Here is a 20243-nt window from a genome sequence, read left to right as displayed (position 1 = left end):
AGGTTCTGCTGGTGGCAGAACAGCTTACATACATTCTGTGTATAAATCTATACTGCAGGTTCACAGCTGTTCCACCTTTCTGACAAAGTGGATGATGTCTTGTGCCAGAAGCTTTGGTTCCTCAAAGGCAGCAAAATGCCCTCCACGTGGCATGTAAGTGTAAGTGATGATGTTCTTGAAGTTCTGCTTTGCCCAGATACGTGGTGTATGTACTATCTCCTGAGGAAAAGCTGCAATCCCTGTGGGAACATATACTCCAACCCTAGAAGACATTAGTTAACTGCATTTTTGAAAGAAGTCCTGGGGAAAGTCTATAAAAGCCTTCTGACTCTGGAACTGCCACAGTCAGCTGGAAAACTTTTACCACAGCAACCCATTTTGTGGTCTGTACTCTGTTGAAGAGCTTCATGTGTATTTGCATCTCCTTGAGTTTAAGAATGTTGTACCCCAAGATGTTTGAAGTAGAGCCAACTTTGCACACAGTTCAGTCTTCAAATGTTTTAAATTTTTAACCTTACCTTGCTTTGTAGTCTTGTGACATGTGGCAAGATGCCACACCTCTTGTGAGAGTCAGAAATGAGCTAGCTCATGTTTACTTTAGAACTTATGGTACCAGTGTAACAATTGACTCTCTGGAGAGGAAAGGTAAACTGGTTCAGTCTACAAAGAAAGGGACTCTCCTATTTGTTTGTATGATCCATCACTTGGAGAATTCTGCTCAACAGCATTTTCCTGGTTAGCCTCTTACAGTCACCTTAAAGCCCATGGCTGTTAGAAGGTGCTCAGTTGCAAGTACTACCCTCCAGATTGTTTCCCCAAGTTTGTGATTAACAGTTTACCCACCAGTAAGCCATATCCTTCCTAATTCAGTTTAAACTTCTCTTAGAAATGCTCATGGTTTTCTGTTTTTACTGAGCTGAGCCACAGATTGCATTTGTTTGGTGATCAAGTATATAGACCTGTATTTTGAATACAAGCAAGACTGAATATAGCTTGATAAGTCTTCTGTGTTGTCTTGACCACAAGCCACTTTGTGTAAATTATAGGTTCAAAAGAAAAGTGACCCTTAACTATATTTATCAAAAGAAAATAAGAACTTGGATTTTTTTTTTTAACTAGTAAAATCTGTACCTGGCATGAGCAGTTAGATTAGGGTCCTTGGATAAGTTCTCCTTGTAGAATCGCATTGAAGACACAATGGAGGATGTCACCCAATAAATCATCACGTTGGTCAAAAGCTCATCAAGAGAGTATTTGCTGTTGAGAGAGAAAGATGAAGACATTTCATTGGAAGCTGTTTCTCAATACACTATGTTGGGCTCATGCCCTGAAGAACAATTGTTCTTCTTCTCCCTTTGTTTTCAAGCAGCAAATTGATTGGCACCCGTGTGCCCAGAGCAAAACTGGTGCCGAAGCAGTAGTTTGCAGGCAGTCTGCTATAAGTTTAAACTACTAGTCACGTGTAATCTTTCATCCTTAAAATTCAGCTTTGACTGGCCAGTCTTTTACCTGTTTTAACAAGTGTTCTCATGGAAGATCATCTGTTTTCTTACCTTTCCAAGCCTCCATCATCTTTATGCAGAAATGATTTATCTGTCCAGGTAGAGAATTTCTCTAAAATATATGCAGCAAGCCCCACAGGGGAGTCATTCAGTCCACAGCCTATTCAGAAGAAGAACGGGAGAGCTATTGCTGTTGCCTGACGTTGCAATACTTCTGTGGAACTTAAACTGGACTTTGATTAATTCCTTGGAGTTTTCTATGAGAATTCAGTAGAGAGTCTGTATTTTACTAGCCCCGATAGTACTTTATTCTTGACAAATTCACCCCAGTGTAATTCCAGCTGTAACTAACAGCCCTACACACTCAGGTAGTTCCTATACAAAAGAAGCTAGGAGCTAAGAAAGTCGTGTTGGCTTCTTGGTAATGTGTGTCAGAAAGAGCAAATTGTAAAGGGATTACACTCTGAAAAGATGTTCCAGATAAACTATTTGGGAGCACTGTCCTGCTTAGGATGGATAACCAGGACCCCAAGTGCTGTTTATCACTTTTTACCCAGTTTAAACAGTGTAGTGCTGTGTATGTGTTATCTGTTCCTGCCTTTGGGGAACACTAACAAACATTATAAACACAGCAGGTACGCAGCATATTATACCTGTGTTCTTACCTGTAAAACAGGGATAGGGATTACTTCAGTAATGATAGAGGCTTGCCTTGGGAAAATTTCTGCAACATAGCCTAGGCTGTAGCTTTACAGTATATGCTTTTTCCAGATTGGAGAGTCCTAGACTACGTACAACAGTGCTTGTACGTAAGCTGCTTGGTCACTTCAGTCTTCCTTTTCTCCCTTTCCTGTATTCTTCTGATTCTAAAATGTATTTATGAAACAGGGTGAAAAGGGGTGCAACAGATTCTGAATATCAGGAATTTAGTGTTTTGCCTTAGTCTCATTTTGCTTTCTTTAAGAGTTTGTCAGATTCTCTTGAGCTCTGAGCCGGCTGACATTTCAAAGCACTAGCCATGACTCGTGGGCTGTCTCACATGGCAGCAGCCAAACTAGAGCCCATTGTGATTTTCTTCCTCTACTTAAATTGCTTTGGACTTTGTTGACATCAATTTTTATTGGCCAGTTTAATCAGCCAGTCACTTAACTGTTTTTGCAACTCTCTGCAGTTATCTTCAGATTAAATCAAACCTTGGATAGTTGTGAAATTTTCACTTAACCATTAACTTTTTTCTGCAGAGAAATTGGGATCATGTTGAAACATATAGGTGCCAGCACAGATTTTTGTGATACTCTCCCTCCCTTGGAACTTGCTTACTTATTCCTATGCTTGGGTTCTCATATTAACTAATTAATCCATGAATGTGATCCTTTTCTTAAGGAAGTTTAATTTCTTTAAGAACATTGGGGGAGGAATCTCAACAAAACTTTTTTGGAAAAGAAGTATGTTCCATTACTGGATCCACATCTCTGATTCTTCCAGAGCTCTGATTTTTGAAGTGTGATTTCCCTGTGATATTATCACCTGTAAATCGACTCTTCTCTTTAAAATAGTTCTGCTAGTTTTCTGATCAGAGACTAGACAAACAGGTCTTCGTTTTTCTGGTGCTACCTTCCCTGTTTGGCTCTTAAAAAAATAATAAAAAACCCCACCACCCAACCTGGTATCTTGTTTGTCTCCTTTTATTTCTTTGGTATTGTGATCAGTTCAAGCAACTGACTAGGCATTAGTTAACATTTCAGTTTGAGTTTCTTCTTTTCCACTGAATTGCCAGGATGGGATGCTATTCATTCTACAGTCTCCACATCTGACACCAGTCTGAGACAGCTCCACTGTCTTTCCTGATTAAGGATTTTTTCAATCGAGGAATAACCCATAATCCTCACTAGTAGAGACTGATGCAAATAATTCATTTAACTTTTCTGAGATGGCCATGTCTTTCTTCAGACTCTATCTACTGGCCTCACTATGTCAGGCTTCTGGCTTTTCAGGTGTTAGGGCGGTATCTACCTTTCTGCAAGTTTCACATTGGACTTGCTTATGATATTTTTCTTATTTTCACCCACATTTTATTTCTAGAAGCTTCAATTTCAGGACCCTGTGCTTTACTTTAAGAGGCTTTTTGCAAAGGAGTTCTTTCCGGAAGAGAAATATCATGCCATTTAAAAGACTTCGAGAAGTGGTGTTTGTAGTCTCCATCTTTTTTTATGCTGTTCCTTTTAACTTCCTTTTAGGCAATTCTTGTCCTCATGTCTTGCACTCAGTCACCAGAACTCATTGCTTCTCAAACATGGTTAGCCTTTGTTCAACCCTAAGTTTTTATACACCATAAGCAGTTAGTATATAATGTTCATAGTGATATAGAGAAGGTTCATTACCTGCAGTGTCTGGTTTGGTGGCTTGGATGTGTAAGTAGCCAGACTCTCGCAGAAGGTCATATATATTCTTCTGCATGAAAGGGTAAGTACGTCGAACATCTTCCCTAGTGAGGCCTACGAGCCATGGTACATAAGCCCCAAGCATCACAGAAATCATTCTTCTCAAACCTTGTTTGTTGACGAAGACGAGATTCACATGAAGCCCCTTCACAGATCTAAAATTAAGTTAATGAATAGATGGTTAAATCAAGTGATTTTCTGCCTCTAGATTTTCTAGAAAATAAGTCTGACTGGAGCTGTGATAGAAGTATTTCACTGAACAAAATACATAAAACCTTCAGGTTCATCATGGTTGAAAAAAAAATTATGGGAGTTAAAAATGGTACAGCTGGTGCCATCTCCATCCAGCTGTGCCACTGGTATGATGTTGGCTTTAGGCATTCAGTTTCTGGATGTGGCATATCCACACTGATAGCTGTGGCTGTTGTTCTTGTATCATACTGCACAGTAGGTAACAGACTGTGTTGGGTATTTTCTGAAGAGCTTGAGTAGGTCACACATGGCCACACTTCTGGGAACACACAACTGCCCTTGCGAATAGTGAGCTGCTCAGAATGCAATCTAACTGCTTTAAGAGCTTTCCTCCTTTATCTCTTCTCTGACCTAAGTGTGGCTGTGGTGCCAGCTTTTCATTAAATGCTAAACAATGAGCTGTGATGCCATCTGCTAAGGAAGGTGCTGTGTTTCTTTCCCAATCAGTCTCAACTTTGTATTTTAGATTGGAAAGTCCCGTACTTCATGGTACCGTTCAGCTGCTAAAAGGTTGAGCTCCTTCCTTCCTTCTTTCCCTGCTGATTTTACATTTCTCTCCTTCCTGATTTAGAATGATGATCTGTCTTGAATCAAAATGCAGCAGTGTGTACTTCCACAACTAGTGAAAGAGAAGCCAAACAGCACTGAAATTTAGGAAGTGTGATAACTGGGTCAATATCAGTGCAAAGTGTATGAATACAACTGAATTCATAGGGGTGGGGATGTCCCTGGAGGAAATGAAGCAGAAGGGGATGAGAGGCCAGGCAAAAGGAAGGCAGGGCCAGGACTGTGGAGTCAGAAGATGGGGTAAGAATAGGAAGCAGCTTTTCTGCACCAATTCCCTTTGCTACTCACTGTGGCAGCATCTGGGCCATGTTTGTGGTAATACGAGATCCCCAGTCTCCTCCCTGTACGTAGTATTGCTTGAAGCCCAATCTGTTCATCAGCTTATGAAATATCCGAGCTGTTGCTATGGTGTCAAAGCCTGTAGGTAAAGAGAAACACTGTACAGGAGACCTATTTTTCCTAACATTCATACCCTGGATGAAGACCGTGGCCTGACAGAGGCACGAATGTGCTGCTCTGTGAAGGCACAGTGTGCTATGCTGCTCTGCCTCACTCTTTGGCACTAAAGGGAACACAAGATGATGGAAATTCAGTGGAAAGTGGAGAAAGTGGAAAGCAGAACTGGCTTCCAGCTACCATTGCCTTCCAAATCTCCACAGGCAGCCCCAGAACCTCAGACACATAGGTGTTAACGCAGAGCCAAGCATCTGCATTCACAAACTGCAGTGTCCAGGGGCCCCAGGGATGGCTGAGGTGTTGCTGCAAAAACCTTGTGATTCCTGCAGATCCTTTTCATTGCTTACCTTTCTGGTGCGGTGCCTCTGAGAAGCCGTAGCCTGGGATGGATGGGCAGATGACCTCAAACACCACATCACCCTCGTTCAGGCCGTGCCTGGATGGCTCCGTGAGCAGAGGGATGATCTTGTAGAACTCATAGAAGGAGCCGGGCCAGCCATGGACCATCAGCAGAGGTTGAACAGCTCGACCATGGGGGACATAGGAGGGCTTCACATGGATAAAATGGATATCGATCCCTGCCACACATCCAAGACAGATAAATGAAAGGTCTGGTTCCATCACAGTCTCTGCTTTCTACTCTGAAGAAGGGGGGTGGCAAAATTGTAATTAGCATTTGTAGCAGCAGTTACACAATCAACCCACAGCAAGAAGATGCCTAGTTGAAAGGGGATGCCTGGTATTCTACCTATGTCTCATAATTTTCATACAGACAGAGGTATTAATCCCAGCCCTAGATGTTGGGGTCACAGGAGATTGAGCATCCATCTCCTCAGAAACTAGTCTCACAGTATATAAGTACCGCTGTACTTAAATGAATAGCATAATGCAGGAAAGATACTTGCAAAAAGACAATAAAATTACAAAATATGTGGGTGATAAAAAGAGAAACATGAAAAAGTTAAGTGCAAGGTAGAAGTTTAACCTGCAGATCACTTAGCTAAAGTCTGGCTAACTTCACCTGGCTAAACCGGGTAGTGGTGGGAATTCTAGCCTCAGAGTCTGGGTAAATTTTTCAATTTTTAAAGGTGGCTTCAAGGCAATAGCAGAAGAAAACCTCATCATTAGTTAGCACAGGTTAAGAAACAGATGAAGCCCATCTTGAAACAGATCTAATCTTATTGCCACTGTGTAATGGTCTTAATCTACAGGAGGTTATTAATAGTATAGCCTCCACTAGTGATGTTTCACTCATATCACTAAGCTGTCATGCATATTGTTGTCTTAAATATTGTAACCTCTAAAATCCTCCCCTTCCCTCCACACGTTTCAGAAAAGAGACCAGCTCAAACCACAGAGACCCCCCTCACCTTCAATAGTGGTTCGGAAATGGGGATATTTGTTCAGGACTTCCACTTGCTTGCGCCAGTCGAACTGGTTCCTCCAGTAGGCCACCACCTTCCGCAGGTAGTTGGAGTTGAAGCCATAGTGGAAGGCGGCCCCTTCCAGTGGTGGTGTGTAGCGGGCCTGCTCCAGGCGGCGGTGCAGGTCCTGCAGAGGGGAGCCCTTCTTGCCAGGCTGGCCAGCTGCCTGTGTTGGCCAGCAGCTGGTCTGCCGGCTTTTGTACTGCTATCTGGGACACCATGAGCTTTTCTGAAGCAGTGGCATACTCTACATGGTCCCCTGAATCATTTCTATGGGGAATTTATTTTTCTACTAGGGCACCCAGAAGTACCATGTCCTACTCTTACTTTAGGGTTTTTGGCACGAGGAGCTTGCTCGCACTGCCAGCTGGGAGAAGAATAACGAACCTCAGCCTAAGCTGCCAATTGCTAGTTGGCTAGATAATTGGGAAAGGCAGGTAGGGACAGAGGTGCTGCAACTCAGTCAATACCCCGTCCCTCTTCACCCTTCCAGCCCTTACCCCTATGGAAGCCCCTCAGTTCTGCCCCACCGGTGTCACTGGTGTCCTGATACCCTCCCACCCTGCTCCACCATCCACACACCCACTGTTAAAGTCTGCTGCTCAAAGTGCGGCCTTTCCTCAGGAGTGGCCCCAGGCCACATGGAGGGCGTGTGGTCTCAGAAAGTCTGTATGGGACATCGCAATGAATCTGAGCTCAAATCCCATTCATAAAGGGCAGTGAGCCACAGCGTGATGTAATGGTGCTAGGGAGCTGCACTGGCATATGTAAGTGTCCTGCTGCCACCCCCAAGACATCATCTCAAAGCAGTAAGGTGGGTGATGGACTGGCTCCACCTTGCAGCTTTCCGCCCCTCCCTACATCCAAGCAACCAGTACCTCGATTTCTTTGTCAGATGCTTCAATCTTGAAGGGACGGATACTTTCATCTTCTTTCCCTTTTAGGGGTCTTTCACCTGAGCCCCACCATCCATCACCCATTTCAATAGTCTTGATCTTGTGTCTAGACCTCAGCCAGAAAACCAGCATCCCTCCAACCCCCAGGGCGGCTGCAGGGACCAGGACTGCATTCTTCTGAGAATATTCAAAAGACCTGGGGAGGCATAAAATTGTTTGTGTTCAACAATGGAAGTGTCAAGGATAAAGGGGCTATGCTGTGGCTTGTATTCACATTGGTTGGGCCTGAGCAGTAACAAATGCCTACAAATCCTATGGAGTCAGCAGGGGCCGGGGCGTTTTGTTTTTTTTGAAGATCATGGGCAAGATTTGGGGCAGGTTTACATCTACCAGTGCTTCTTAGGGACCTCAAGTCCTTGCTGATCAGGACTTGCAGATCACAAGGCTTTCTTCTCCCTCTCCTTGTGTATGAGGATGCCGTGGGGGACAAGGGTCAATAAGATATGGGCCAGTCTGTTCTAAGGCAGGTGCTGGAGTGAATGGGATAGTAGTGACTGGACTCCTCCAGGAATAAAAACTTCACAGACAGAATGGGCTGAGAAGCAGAGCCAAGGGTCTTCAGCTGGATGCGCCCCTCTTGGCGCTGCTTTATACATAGCTTCCCTACAGATTCAGTCATCTTTTAGAGCAACACTGGCCCTCCACCATAGCTTTCCATGGGTAAGGGTCTCAGCTTGTCTGTCTGGTGCCCCTGTTTCTGTTCTAGACAGCAAGGTTTCACACTTTGTTGAGGTGTGGGAGCTAAGTCACCAGAGTTGGTTTTAACAGACATGCATGGTTCCAAACCGTTCAAATGCTTGAGCAATCAGTCTTAAATGATTTAAATACCTTCCCGTCCCTCTGACCTGTACTTCAATCTCTCCAGCTTCCCTTGGGGATTAGTAGAGGTGTCTGGGGGCTGTTGCAGGGGGCTGCAAGGGGACTGTGAATGAAGATTTTTGTTGTTGTTGTCATACAGGTTAAGGAAGAGGCTATAATGTGCCCCAACCAGCGTGCTAATAAAAAGTGGAGGCCTCAGCACAGAGCATCTATTTCACTCACCTGATCCGCGACAAGATGCTCTCCCTACAAAAGGGAAAAAAAAAAAGAAAAAGATCCTTATAGTCTGATTGTGTTATCTGAATGGTAGGGATCCCTTAGGGATGGGGCAAAGAACGTCACCTGCTAGCACCATGTACTGCCCAGTTATGGGATCACAAGCTTTTTAACCATCTGGCAACATCTGCCATTATTTTTCTTACTTTTTGGATGGGACAGAAAGACAGGAGCTCAGAGCACTGCTTCTGCATAAAGAGGCAGTGTTTCTGGGCTGTGTTTTAGCTAGATAGTTTGTTGCCATAATATTCCCTCCTTCAGCACAATTTAGATAAAAGGCACTAAACAACTGGGTAGGTGTCCTTGCGGTGTTTCATCCTACGAGCAGCTGTGTTAATTCAGCCAAGAAAATAGTTTATTTTGACTGCTGTGTAGTGATAGGTGCGCAGCCTTGGCAGACGACTTTCAAGCTCAAGGGTTATTCTGCTGCCAGCCATGTGGTATTCATCGTGCTGCAGGACTGGCAGGAGGAGAGGCTTGTGGGACCTTTCCCTGTTCAGAGTTCAATGAGCTGCTGTACCTTTGCTACTTCTAACTGCTCCTGGCTGGCTACCAAGCTTTTAGGTCTCATCTGCCTGCAAGAAAAAGAAAACATCCTCCTTGGTTCTCTTTCAGCCAGGTAGATGCAAGAAAAGCACAGTCTAAAATCTAGCAAAATTAGAAGCGACAGGAGAAAGTCTTGTCACTCTGCCTTTGTGGAAGGCAACTAGATTAGGGAGCTGTTTGGTGTCATAATTACGATACCTTGAGAAAAAAAAAAAAGAAAAAAAAAAGACATGAAACTTCATGAAAAAACAAGTCTGTTGGGTGTTTCTTTTTACCTAGTATCATTTCCCACTGCTACTGGTGAGGTAGAACCCAGTGCCTGTGCTGAAGATCCCAGCAGTTGCCAAGACAATTTGGTAACAATCTCTGAGACAGCCTATGTGTGATTTTTAAGGAGGTATCTCCTTAAGCCACTCCCAGAGAAGGAAGAACAGGGGTCCTAAGAGCAAACAGTGTCAGCCTCCACCTCCCTGGAGGCTGAGCAGCTTATGTAACAGGTAATAATACACCCCTGCACTTCCATCACAGAGTTTAGTGAGACAGAGGCATGAAACCAGTTATCATGGCAATAGCACAAACTCGGCACTGCTAACAAAACAAGCATGTCCTAGAAGCAGCTCTCTGAATGACACAAAACAAGGCTCAGTCTAATAAAGCCTCCTCCACACTCATGCTCAGGAGAACTCAGCCTCATGCTCCCACCCTCTGATGGCCTGGTGACCCCACAGGGGCTTTCTCCCACCCCAACCCTGGGGACTCTTGCTCGCAGTCCCTCCTCCCTGCACCGAGATCTCACCAGGCATTTGGAAGGAACTCCTGCCACATGTCTGCTCCTCCTCACTTGGCTGCTGGTCCGAGCGAGAAGTAGCCCAGATGTCTCCTCTGCTGGTTTCTCTTCGGCAATGACGCTCTCCCCTCCGTGACAATGCAAGCTACATCATTCATTAGTGCCACCTATCGCCTAAGTGTGCAGTTGCAAATTAATCTCAACAGAGGCAAATGCAAAGTCCTGCGTGGGGAGGGAATAACCCTGTGCACCAGCACAGGCTGGATGCCAAACGCACAGAAAGCAATTCCGCAGAGACTGGCCCGACGTCCTCAGCTGAGCCTGAGTCAACAAGGTGTCCTTGCAGCACAGGCTAGCTGCATACAGGGCTATACAGCAAGCATGTTAGCCAGCAGGCTGAGCGAAGAGACCTTTCACTCTCTTCAGCACTTGTGAGACCACATATGGAGTGCTATGTCCAGTTCTGGCCTTGCTGGTAAAGTAAAGATTTGAGTGAGCCCACCTTTGATGGTGGAGGGCCAGCAAGCTGCCAGGGGACTGGAGCATGTTATGTCCAAGGAGAGACAGAGAGACCTGGGCTTGTTCAGCCTGGAGAAGAAAAGGCAAAGGGTGGGGTCTTATTGCTGTCTACAGCTACCTAGGGGAGAGCGTAGGAAAAATGGACCCAGACTCATCTTGGAGGAGCAACAGTTGAAGGACAAAAGGCAACGGATGCAAATTGCAACAAGGGAAATTATGGTTAGATACGAGAGGAAAAAATTACTTCACCATGGAGGTATTCAGACACTGGGACAGGGGCCCAGAAAGCATGTGGGATCTCCATCCTTGGAGGCATTCAAAATTTGTCAGGAACAAAGCACTGAGCAATCTCACCTACCCGGACCTGCTCTGAGCAGGAGGTGCAATGAGCTGACCTTCAGGTGTCCCTTCCAATCTGTGCATCATTTGGCTCTATTCCATGTGCACCGGTGATTTGTAGCAGCCAAAACAAAAAGGAAAATTTAAATTTTTCATTTTCCACAGAAGTCAATGCTTTATTTTAGCTCAGGGAACTAGATTTCATTTCCCTCATGGTCAGTAAAATCTTACCGGATAAAGGTTTCTCCTTCATAAATTGTTGCACAGTGTCCTTGCTGTGCTTCACTGTAGGAATAGCTACAGTACTGTCAGAGGAAATTATTCCTAACTCCATGCAATGCTCAAAGTGAAGTACCATCACCAGTGAGATCTGTGGTGATTATGTCTCATACTGCTGTGAGTTCACATGCAGCCAGTGTGCCATCAAAAAGATCCATCAATAAGAAAAGCTTGTAAATCCTTCATTTGGTCCAAGTTCAATTTGTTGCTCCAGCATAGCTATTTCTGGTTATGTCCATCTGGGATTACTTGGCTTTAAGGTCTTATTTCCCAAACAAAACCAGGTCTCTTGAGGCCTTTTGGAAGAAGGTATCCCTGATTGCAGAGGGACTATAGTCAGAAGACTGGAGAACTATTAGCAGTAAGAGGAAAGAATTATGACCCATGTGGAAGGTAGCTCAGGACCCCTGTAAGGTGCCAGGCTGTGATGTCTCCAGGAGACAAAAGAGATCTTGGGAATATTCTAGTTCTTACCTACCACTGGGAGAAAACATAAAGGCTGGCAGAGGAAAGTCTGGTTTAAACGTCTGAGAGTGAAATTATCTATACCAGGAATGAGGAAAAAGAGCCAGCAGAGCTAGTTAAAGCTGCAGAGAAAAGTTACAAGTTACTACTCTCTGACTAAAAGATTTGGGAGAATCAGAACAGCTTTTGCTTAAGGTATGAGAGGACACACCAAGGCCATTGAGACCCTGGGGCTAAAAGGCAACAAAACCCCACTGGTAAATCTGACAGAGCTGAGATGCCAGGATCCTGTCTACTGAAATGCAGGGTATGTGCAGGAGTTTTGTTGGAGTGCTGGTGGGCAGAGATCAAAGGGTCCCAAAGGAAATTCTGCCCTGGGGTGGTGCAGGAGCTTGTCAGTGGAAAAAAGTTTTTTTCCCCCTCTCTTAGAACCTCTAGTGGCCAAAATGCACAAACCCAGGCAGAAACTGCTTGCTGGAGTCAACAAGGCTGCCTCCCATGAGATTTTGATGTACGTCCCATAAACGGAAAGGGGAATCCCACAGGAAAGGATCTGCAAAAGTGTCTCAGAGCATCTGCCTGCACTGATACAGGATCCCTTATTGTTAATGACAGATGTCTTAGAAACTCATTTTTGAAAAGCCTCCTTTAGCGCTATTAGAAAATTTCCTGCCTCTGTCCCAGTGCTGTGATTTTGCTGGTTCAGCTGCTATTCTGGCATGGGTTAAAAAAAAAAAAGAGAGAGAATAACATTTGCTGTACTGTATCTAAATATTACATCTCTGTCTAAACTTGCAATTGCTGCCATCCTGCAGTCCCTTTACAAGTGGCATCATTTCATAAAGGGTTTTCATATGCTTCCATTGCACAAATCACTAACAGAGAGCTTTGTTTCCTTTGTTTTTCTCTTGCTCTTGTCACTAATCTGCAGGATCACCCCTGCAGCAACGACATGTGCACACGGAAATGTTACCGTAATGTATTTTTCCAGCTGGTTTAGCAGCTGGATACAAGCAGGAGGAGCCAAACACAACATAACCTGCCAGCTCTCCCAGGCCCATTCACTAATGCTGGCGTAGTGTGACCTGCTGCTGGGGAAAGCACCCAAAGGTTGAGCAGCGGTTCTGCAAATACTGGGTGCCCTCTAGTGGGAAGAGGAGCTCAGAGTACATGTAATACTTTTTTTCCTATTTGAGCTTCTTTGCTATTTTGAACTTTCTGTTTTTCTCATTGCCAGTTGCATATAATCATAATCCAAGCCTCATAAATACTATTAACGCTGAAACCTGAGACACAGGGAAGAAAGCTGGTGACTTCTGGTTATGAAATGAGCTAATGAACAGGGGCAAGAGTGGAGCACAAAAGCTTTGAATGTAGCTCTTTTATCGCTTGAGGTGCTGTAGCAACTTGGAAATGATTATTCAGACCTTTAGAACCATTGCAAGGCCCTTGCTGGGATTTATGGCCCTGTCTGTAATGCACTGCCCTTCATCTTGCAGTGTAAAGGCTTTGCTGCATAATTTTCCTTTTGCATGCACAAAATCAGGTTCATTGTCTTAAGACGATTGCTAGAGAGCAAATGGTGCTCAGTAACAGGGGATCTTTATGAATACGGTCTCCTGACTTACACCGGGGACCAGCTCACCTTTCTGCTTTTTATCTGGTCGGTGGCCACTACCAGTGAGCTGCTGGCTGGTGTTGTTGCAGGGCAGGGCAAGCCGGAAGCTTCAGATCTCCCCCATGCTCCTCCAAGCTCCTGCAGCCCTGCTTGCCCCATGGTATCGCTCTGTCTTTGAACTTCATCTTCTTCCTTTGCTTTTAAGGAAGGTCCTGAAGGCTAATGAGGCTTTCCTTTGCTTCACTGGATCTTTGCTCCCACAGGCTAAAGATACCGAATGCTGAATTTCCCTGCATGACTTCTGAAGAGGAATGGTCCCCACGGTCCAACAAGTCCAAGCTGGGACTGTCCGCGCACACTCAAAATTTCTCAATTAGTACTGTATGAAAAAAGCCCTGCCCAGAAATGGGATCACATAGGAAAAATCAGAAAGCTTACCATGTGTGGCTGTGTCCTGGAGGTTAAGGAATAGCCCCATGCACATTACCCTACGTGCTATGGATGAGCAAAGTTTTCACCTTCTCAGTGAGGTCTCAGGACATTCAGCTGGTTGGCAAGAGATTTGTTTTACTCCAAAGTCTACTGCAGCTGTGAATGGCAGGCTCTGTGCTCAACCTCAGTGATCATGTCCTTGGAGGAACCACTGAACTCCTAAGCACTTCCAAGCTGTTAATTCCTGAATCTTATTAACAAGAGCCAGCTCAAACATCTGAGAGCAGATCGCAGCAACACCTTACTCCTGCCTCCACCGGCAGCCAGCCCACGAGGCCTCTGTGCTGCTCCATGGTATCTTACATAAAACTCAGATTGCAGGAGCGACTAACAACTTGGGAGGGCGAGGGACAATCTCTTCCATCCCCTCCTCCCCCTTCACAAATGCTCCTTTCTTGCCTAGAAAGCCCAGAAAAACTGCATCGTTTCTGCAGTTACCTTCCCCCCATCACCTTTTCTTTTGTCCTCTGCTCTGCACTGTACCTTGAACAAAATTTAGTGTTTTCCCAGCTGGAAATGGCCCCTTCTCTGCCTCCCTTATTCTCAGGAGACCTCACAAATGTTTCACTGCTACCTCCAGCAATGACTAGCCCCTTCTGTTGTTAATTAGAGACCTAAGAGGTTCCCCCGGACACTTCCCAGTGAAACCAAGCCCATTAAATGAATGGCAGGCAACATCTCTGGGGGTGGGGAGCAAAGTTACACAACGGCTGCTTGGAAGCAGGCAGTTTGTTACGTCTGCTAGTTTTAGAGGCTCAGCAACATTAAAAACAAAACCAACTTTCAAGTCCAAACCAGTGTATTTAGGTCACAGATACCCCGGGGATAATCTCAGGGATACCGGTGATGGAAGGCAGGCAGCCGGCGCTGGGAGCTTGTGCTCAGAGTCTGGATGCACAAAACATGATGGTCCCTGCATGTGCGCCTGGCCATGCACAGAAAGCCAGGTGTACGGGTCCAACCTGTGCTCTGGGATATGAGTCCTGGTATGCTGCACACCAGGAGTGTTAATCCTGGAGCGTAATGTGTGGCAGAGCCCACTTGGGCTTGGACATACTGCTGGCGTTTTGGTAAATGAGTGTGGTGGAGGCTTGCAGGCTTGGCTCAGCTAACCCAGCTGCTCAGCAGCCTGGACATCAGGAATTTCTTATACAGAAGGAAACTCCACACAATCAGTACAGATACAACTTTAGACCTTGGTCAGTTATGCCCTTTAAATCTTACAATCTTAGGAATGTGTTGTGTATCTCCTGCAACCATTGCTCCAAGCTGTGTAAAATTATCATCTTGCAAAGAAAGTGAGAATCATCAAAAAAACCCAGGATGCAACTGACCAAAGGCACTTGAGGGAGGGACTAGCCTTAAGATCTGTAGGACAATATAAGTATAAATATCTTATGGAAAAGAATATCCTGGGTGACTTGTCATTACTGTAGTGACAGAAGCATTAGTGGCAGAAACAAAGGCATTATCTTCAACAAAGGGTTGCAGATGAATCGGTATATGTAGGGGCTCTACACTCAATAATTTATTCAGTTTAACAAAAAAATCTCTAAAAAAGCGACTATTGTATTTGGCTGAGGCAAAAAGAAATGGCAGAGAATGGTCTCCATCCTTCTCAATAACAACGACTGCTGCTAGGGATCCTGTAATAGTAACAGTTATCACAGGCCATATCCCAAATTCCTTTTCTCTATCCTTATCTTGGAAAAACCCTGGTCTTGCTTTTGGTGGGCATCAGTGCTCAGTGGCTGCGAGGGGTAGGTGCATTGCATGAGAGGGGCAGGTTGTCTCTGTCCTGTTGCTCTGCCATAGCTCTGCACAGCCAACTTCCCCAAACTAGCCCTTACAAAGAAGGGCATCAGAGGAAAAAGGAGAAGCCCAAATCTCAGCACGTTTTTTTGCAGAGACATCAGCTGAGCATCAGGCACCCGCAGAGCTCCCACGATTGGTACAGGAGGCAGCCAAGGGGCTCCTGGAGCATGTGAGCTCCCCTTTGCAGGCCTGAAGAAACACCCAAGAGGAGATGTGTTTTTTGAGAAGTCAGTCTCATGATGTGTTCAGTTCACTGGAAATTTTGGAAAATTTTCTGCTCTGATCCTGTGTGTTATTTCCTCCCTTTTGGGGAACTGCGCTAACTATTTGGAAATATTTTTGTGGCCTCCTTTCCGAATAATTATTTCTTTCTCTATGGTTTTTCCTACTGCCCATTATTAGTTGTTATGCCTACATTGTATAACAACAACAACAACAGTAATATGAAGAAACTCTTCAGGTCCAGAACCATTAAGAAATTGAAGACTGAATCAGCTGAACTTCTAACATAAGGATATGATTTTCGTTTTTCATTAAAAACAGCTTGTCTGGAAAACCAGGGATGTTTCAGAATAATGTAATAACAGCACTGCAGACATCTCATCTAAAGAAAATAGCACTATGGACCTTGAGCCTTATATGAGGACCCACAAATACAGCTGGGAAAATAGTTATTGTATTTTAAGATATCGGTCTGAATATGGTAAATAAGACTCTATCAACAAGACTGTGAGTATAATTTTTTTCTCTCTTCCAGCTTTTCAGCATTCTTGGAAAGACTTATCTAAGCAAAATCCCAGCATATGTAACTGACTGGCCTTTCCCAAAGGTTCAAGGATAAAGCCCTTTGCAAGTGGCTATTAAGAAAACTTGGCAACAAGAGCTTGCAGGATGAATCCTTGCCAAAGATTAATAAGCAGTTCCACAAGCAGTGGAGCTAATGAAGCCTCGTTTCCTACACGTATTTGCAAAATAAAGCTACCATTTGCAAATACAAAGAATTTGTATTTTGCAAGTACAAACACAAAAGCTTTCTAACTGAATTGGTCTAAGACTTTGTTTTCTCTAGGCATGTTTATAAAATTTCTCTTGCACTTCTCAAAAGCAATCAGTTTTCATGAAACACATAGAAACACCTTTCAGAACTATTTTCGAAATCTCTGCTTGCCGAAGTTGTTGAAATCAGCAAAGACATCAAAAAGTTACTGGGAGGACACACTTATAGACACACCAAGTGACTGTACAAGCATTGGTTTTGCAGGAAGCAAGGAACTAAAGTGAAGTTGTAAAAGAAAACATAGGAGAAAGCATCCATTTCTTAGGAGTGTTGCATTGGCAGGAGGTGCAAAGCATCCCCCATGATCAGCGCTGAGACGTACAGTATCCAAGAATGATCCAGTCCAGCTCCTTTGGTTTCAGTGGCAAAATCTTCAGTGCCGTTAGTGAGACCACAGCTTACTTTTGGATCACATTCAGCGGATGAAGTGTTCAGTGGGGTGGCCAAATCTATGTAAGATACAGAACATTTGGGAAAGACTTCAAAAGCCCCTAGTAAAGGCTGCTCCTTTTAAACCTAATGCATGTTTTGGCATTTGCATTCAGTGGGAGCAGGAATGAACCAGAAGTAAGGTAAGTGGGACAATGTGATGGCGGATAGAGCTCTCTATATGCCAGTACAAGTTAAGGGAAGCTGGAAAAAAATATTTCACTTACCTAATATTTAAATGAAAAATTTTGAGTGAGAGATGATCTCAGGAAAAAGCTCTGGGCACCTCTGTGGACAGTACAACGTTAAGAGAGGAAACTCAGTGCTGAGCAGAGCAAAGCAAAACCAAAATAAGATGTCATGTATTAAATAAGTCATGAATGTATATGTTACCATAATAATTCCTAAATAAATCAGCTGTGTATCTCCACCTTGAAATCAGTGTTAGCTATGGTCACTTCTGTAACAAAGGGGCAGAGAGGAATAGAAAAGGCAGAAAACTCCCTGGCACCATAATCGCTGGAACAGTGGAGGCTATGGTGGGAGAAGGGAATGAGTGAGCAGGATGGTTTAGCTTTGTGAGTAGTTGAGTTAGGGGAGAGACAAGCACAATGAATTTCTAATTTGACCTTTATTACAGTCTCTTGTCACCTTCTAAGCACCTTATATGAGCACTTTATATGAATTACAACATAGAAGATACACAACTGGTGCAACAAAGAAAGGAAACCTAATTTTATGATGCATATAATTTTGACACTGAAATTTTTGAATTGCTGAAAAATGTGATCAAGACAAGTAGTTGTAGTGATAAAATTAGTACTAATAAAGTTGGTGTCGGTGAAAGCCTGGCAGTTATGGTCCCTCCTGTCTTAAGATTCCCGTTCAGCTTTGTGTAGCTCACTAAAGCTGAGATTCTTCCTGCTGCTCTTTAAGCACAGCAGCGTCCACATGGGGAAATACACTTAAAATGCAGAGAGCTAGAACTGAGGATGGACAGCCAGAAAAAGCCAGTGTAATACTGGTTTCTGTAGCAAAGGCATCACCTAAGAGAGAGCAGAGTTATCTCTTCTGCAGCTCCCATGCAGTTACAAATCTCTGTTCCAAAGATATTAGAGGTTTTTTTTAAGCTGCATCTTCTCTCTGGAGTAACCACCTGAGGGCAACATCACACATGCAATGGGACACACAGGGCTCCTGTGCCTGGAATATCGCGCTCACTTCCAGGAACCATGTTACCAGAAAAATTGTGACAAACAAGAAGCACCTTAAAGAACAGCAATAAAGACAATTAGGAGGCTGGAGCTACTATGCAGAAAAACATTACAAAGGCAAAATCTAGTTTGCCTAAGGGATGATTGATTAGGAGCAGGATCCTGGCTTCCAAATATTTGAAGAGTGAAGAGAAATTATTCAGCATAATAAAGGAAGCTAGAACTGTGAGTAATTGGTGGAAATGAGGCAAGGAAAATGTGCCTGGTCTTCCTGTTGTGTTTTTCCTACCTGTGAGTTACTGGGCTGTGAATTGGAGGTATTAATATTCTGATTGTGTAATGAAAGATCAAGGCTCTGTCAGGGTAAACACAGTATGGGCTAGGAATAGAGAGCCTTGGTCAAGAAGAGCAGCTCATAATCTACATGACGGTCAGTAGATGACTAATGGGTAAAGCACGAGTGTTGTAGGGGCAGGAAGATAGGGATACCACGAAGTAAGAGATTCTTTGAAAAAAAGAAATCATTCCTCCAAGAAAAGTGTCAGAAGTCACGGGAAATCCAAGCTGTTCTCCCCCACCCACAACTTTCAAAATAGATATGGTCCCAAGAAGGATCTTGGGATCCTCTTTGATGTATCTTTGGGGGTGCTTTATAACAATACTGATTTCAGGCCATGGCTACTTCTCCACCTTCCCACGCCTTTCCAATGAAGTAGGTGTTTCGGCCCTTAGTCAGGCATGATAGTGGCTGGAGACAGCCTATGGGACATATTGCCATTTGCCCTGATTCTGGAGAATTCTTTTTCCTCCTCTCATGGGGAGGGGCACGGAGGCATCCCGCTCTGTGCAAACACTGAGCTGTTGCCTAGAACAAGGGGCGGAAAGGAGCACTGGATTTATAGTATTGATGTGAAATGTCACGTATGTGTGCAGACAGGTCTAGAGAGGGGACACAGAAGTCCTGCCCACCCTGCAGTCCAGGTTTGGCTTCCTTGCTGCATGGATTTGTCTACCATAGCACAACGGCAGTGGGTAATGAGGTGTTTGCCGTGATGATGAACCAGTAGTGAGCCATGGGTTGGGAGGGACCCAAGGGGACTGAGAACTGGGCACCGTGCAGTGTGGACACAACTGAACATCTCTAATGGCCCACAGGATGGCCATGATGGAAGCAGTCCAGCCTGATTTCTCCTCCGGGACAGGCAGCCCTCCCCAGCTGCCTGACAAGGCAGGAGGCAGGTGCAAGGATTCTTCCAGTAAAGGGCCAAGGAGGATAGGACAGAGTGAGCTGAACGCACTGGGCAGGCTAGCAGAGCTGTGGCGCTGCAAGCCCTGGTGCTGCAGCCTCTTCAAAGAGCGGATTTAGCAACCTGGGAACATACATAGTTGGCAGGATCACACTGTGCCAGTGCTGAAGGCAGAGCTAAGCTGCAGAGCTAAAGCTGTAGCACTCCGGGGTAGGTTAACATCCACCCTGTGCTCAGGAAGGGAAAACCTTACGCAGTGCGCACGGGGGGAAGCTCTGAGTGCCCCTGTGAGCACAACACAAGAAAATGGTGCCTCCAAGACAGAGGCATAGCCTGTCATTTGATAGGAGCTGCCAGCCTGCCCAGGTTAGCAGGGGTCAATAAAGCAAGCATTACAAACCAGGGCAGTACAGGGGTGGCATCTCCTGTCTGCTTGTCTGAGCCCAGTCTGCACTTCTGCCAAATTCAGCTCCCTTGTGGCAATGAGTGGACATTTTTGTGCAGGTCTTGGAGTTACTAGTCCTCACCAACCCAGTTCTCCTGCACTGTTCCCCTCTCAGTATCCCTTGTCAGTGAGGTGTGAGGGACACTGGTGTAGCTGGGAGCCATCTCTTTCCCCATTTTTCCCTCTGCCAGCTGTCAATGATCCACCTGGCAACCAAATTCAAACCTCCCCATACCAGGCTCTCCCTTTATTCCCTTTCTCTCCCTCCATCCGCCTCCTTTAGCCACTGATGGGGCCA

General features: G+C 44.8%; 1 protein-coding gene across 1 annotated transcript; it reads right to left on the bottom strand.

Moving 5' to 3' along the window:
* Window positions 1–60: 60 nt before the first annotated feature.
* Window positions 61–10162, bottom strand: LOC128907507 (epoxide hydrolase 1-like). The gene is made up of 10 exons (XM_054196467.1): window positions 10036–10162; window positions 8640–8663; window positions 7521–7734; window positions 6589–6769; window positions 5566–5796; window positions 5051–5180; window positions 3884–4098; window positions 1554–1662; window positions 1132–1257; window positions 61–262 (listed from the first exon to the last, which is right to left on the bottom strand). The coding sequence occupies exons 1-10, from the start codon at window positions 10062–10064 to the stop codon at window positions 61–63; spliced, it is 1461 nt and encodes a 486-aa protein (XP_054052442.1). The 5' UTR covers window positions 10065–10162.
* Between the last annotated feature and the right edge of the window lie 10081 nt (window positions 10163–20243).

This window comes from Rissa tridactyla, chromosome 3 (assembly GCF_028500815.1).
Source record: "Rissa tridactyla isolate bRisTri1 chromosome 3, bRisTri1.patW.cur.20221130, whole genome shotgun sequence".
Classification (NCBI taxonomy): Eukaryota; Metazoa; Chordata; class Aves; order Charadriiformes; family Laridae; genus Rissa; species Rissa tridactyla.
Note: the sequence above shows the minus strand (reverse complement) of the source record. Positions and strands in the feature narration are given on the sequence as shown.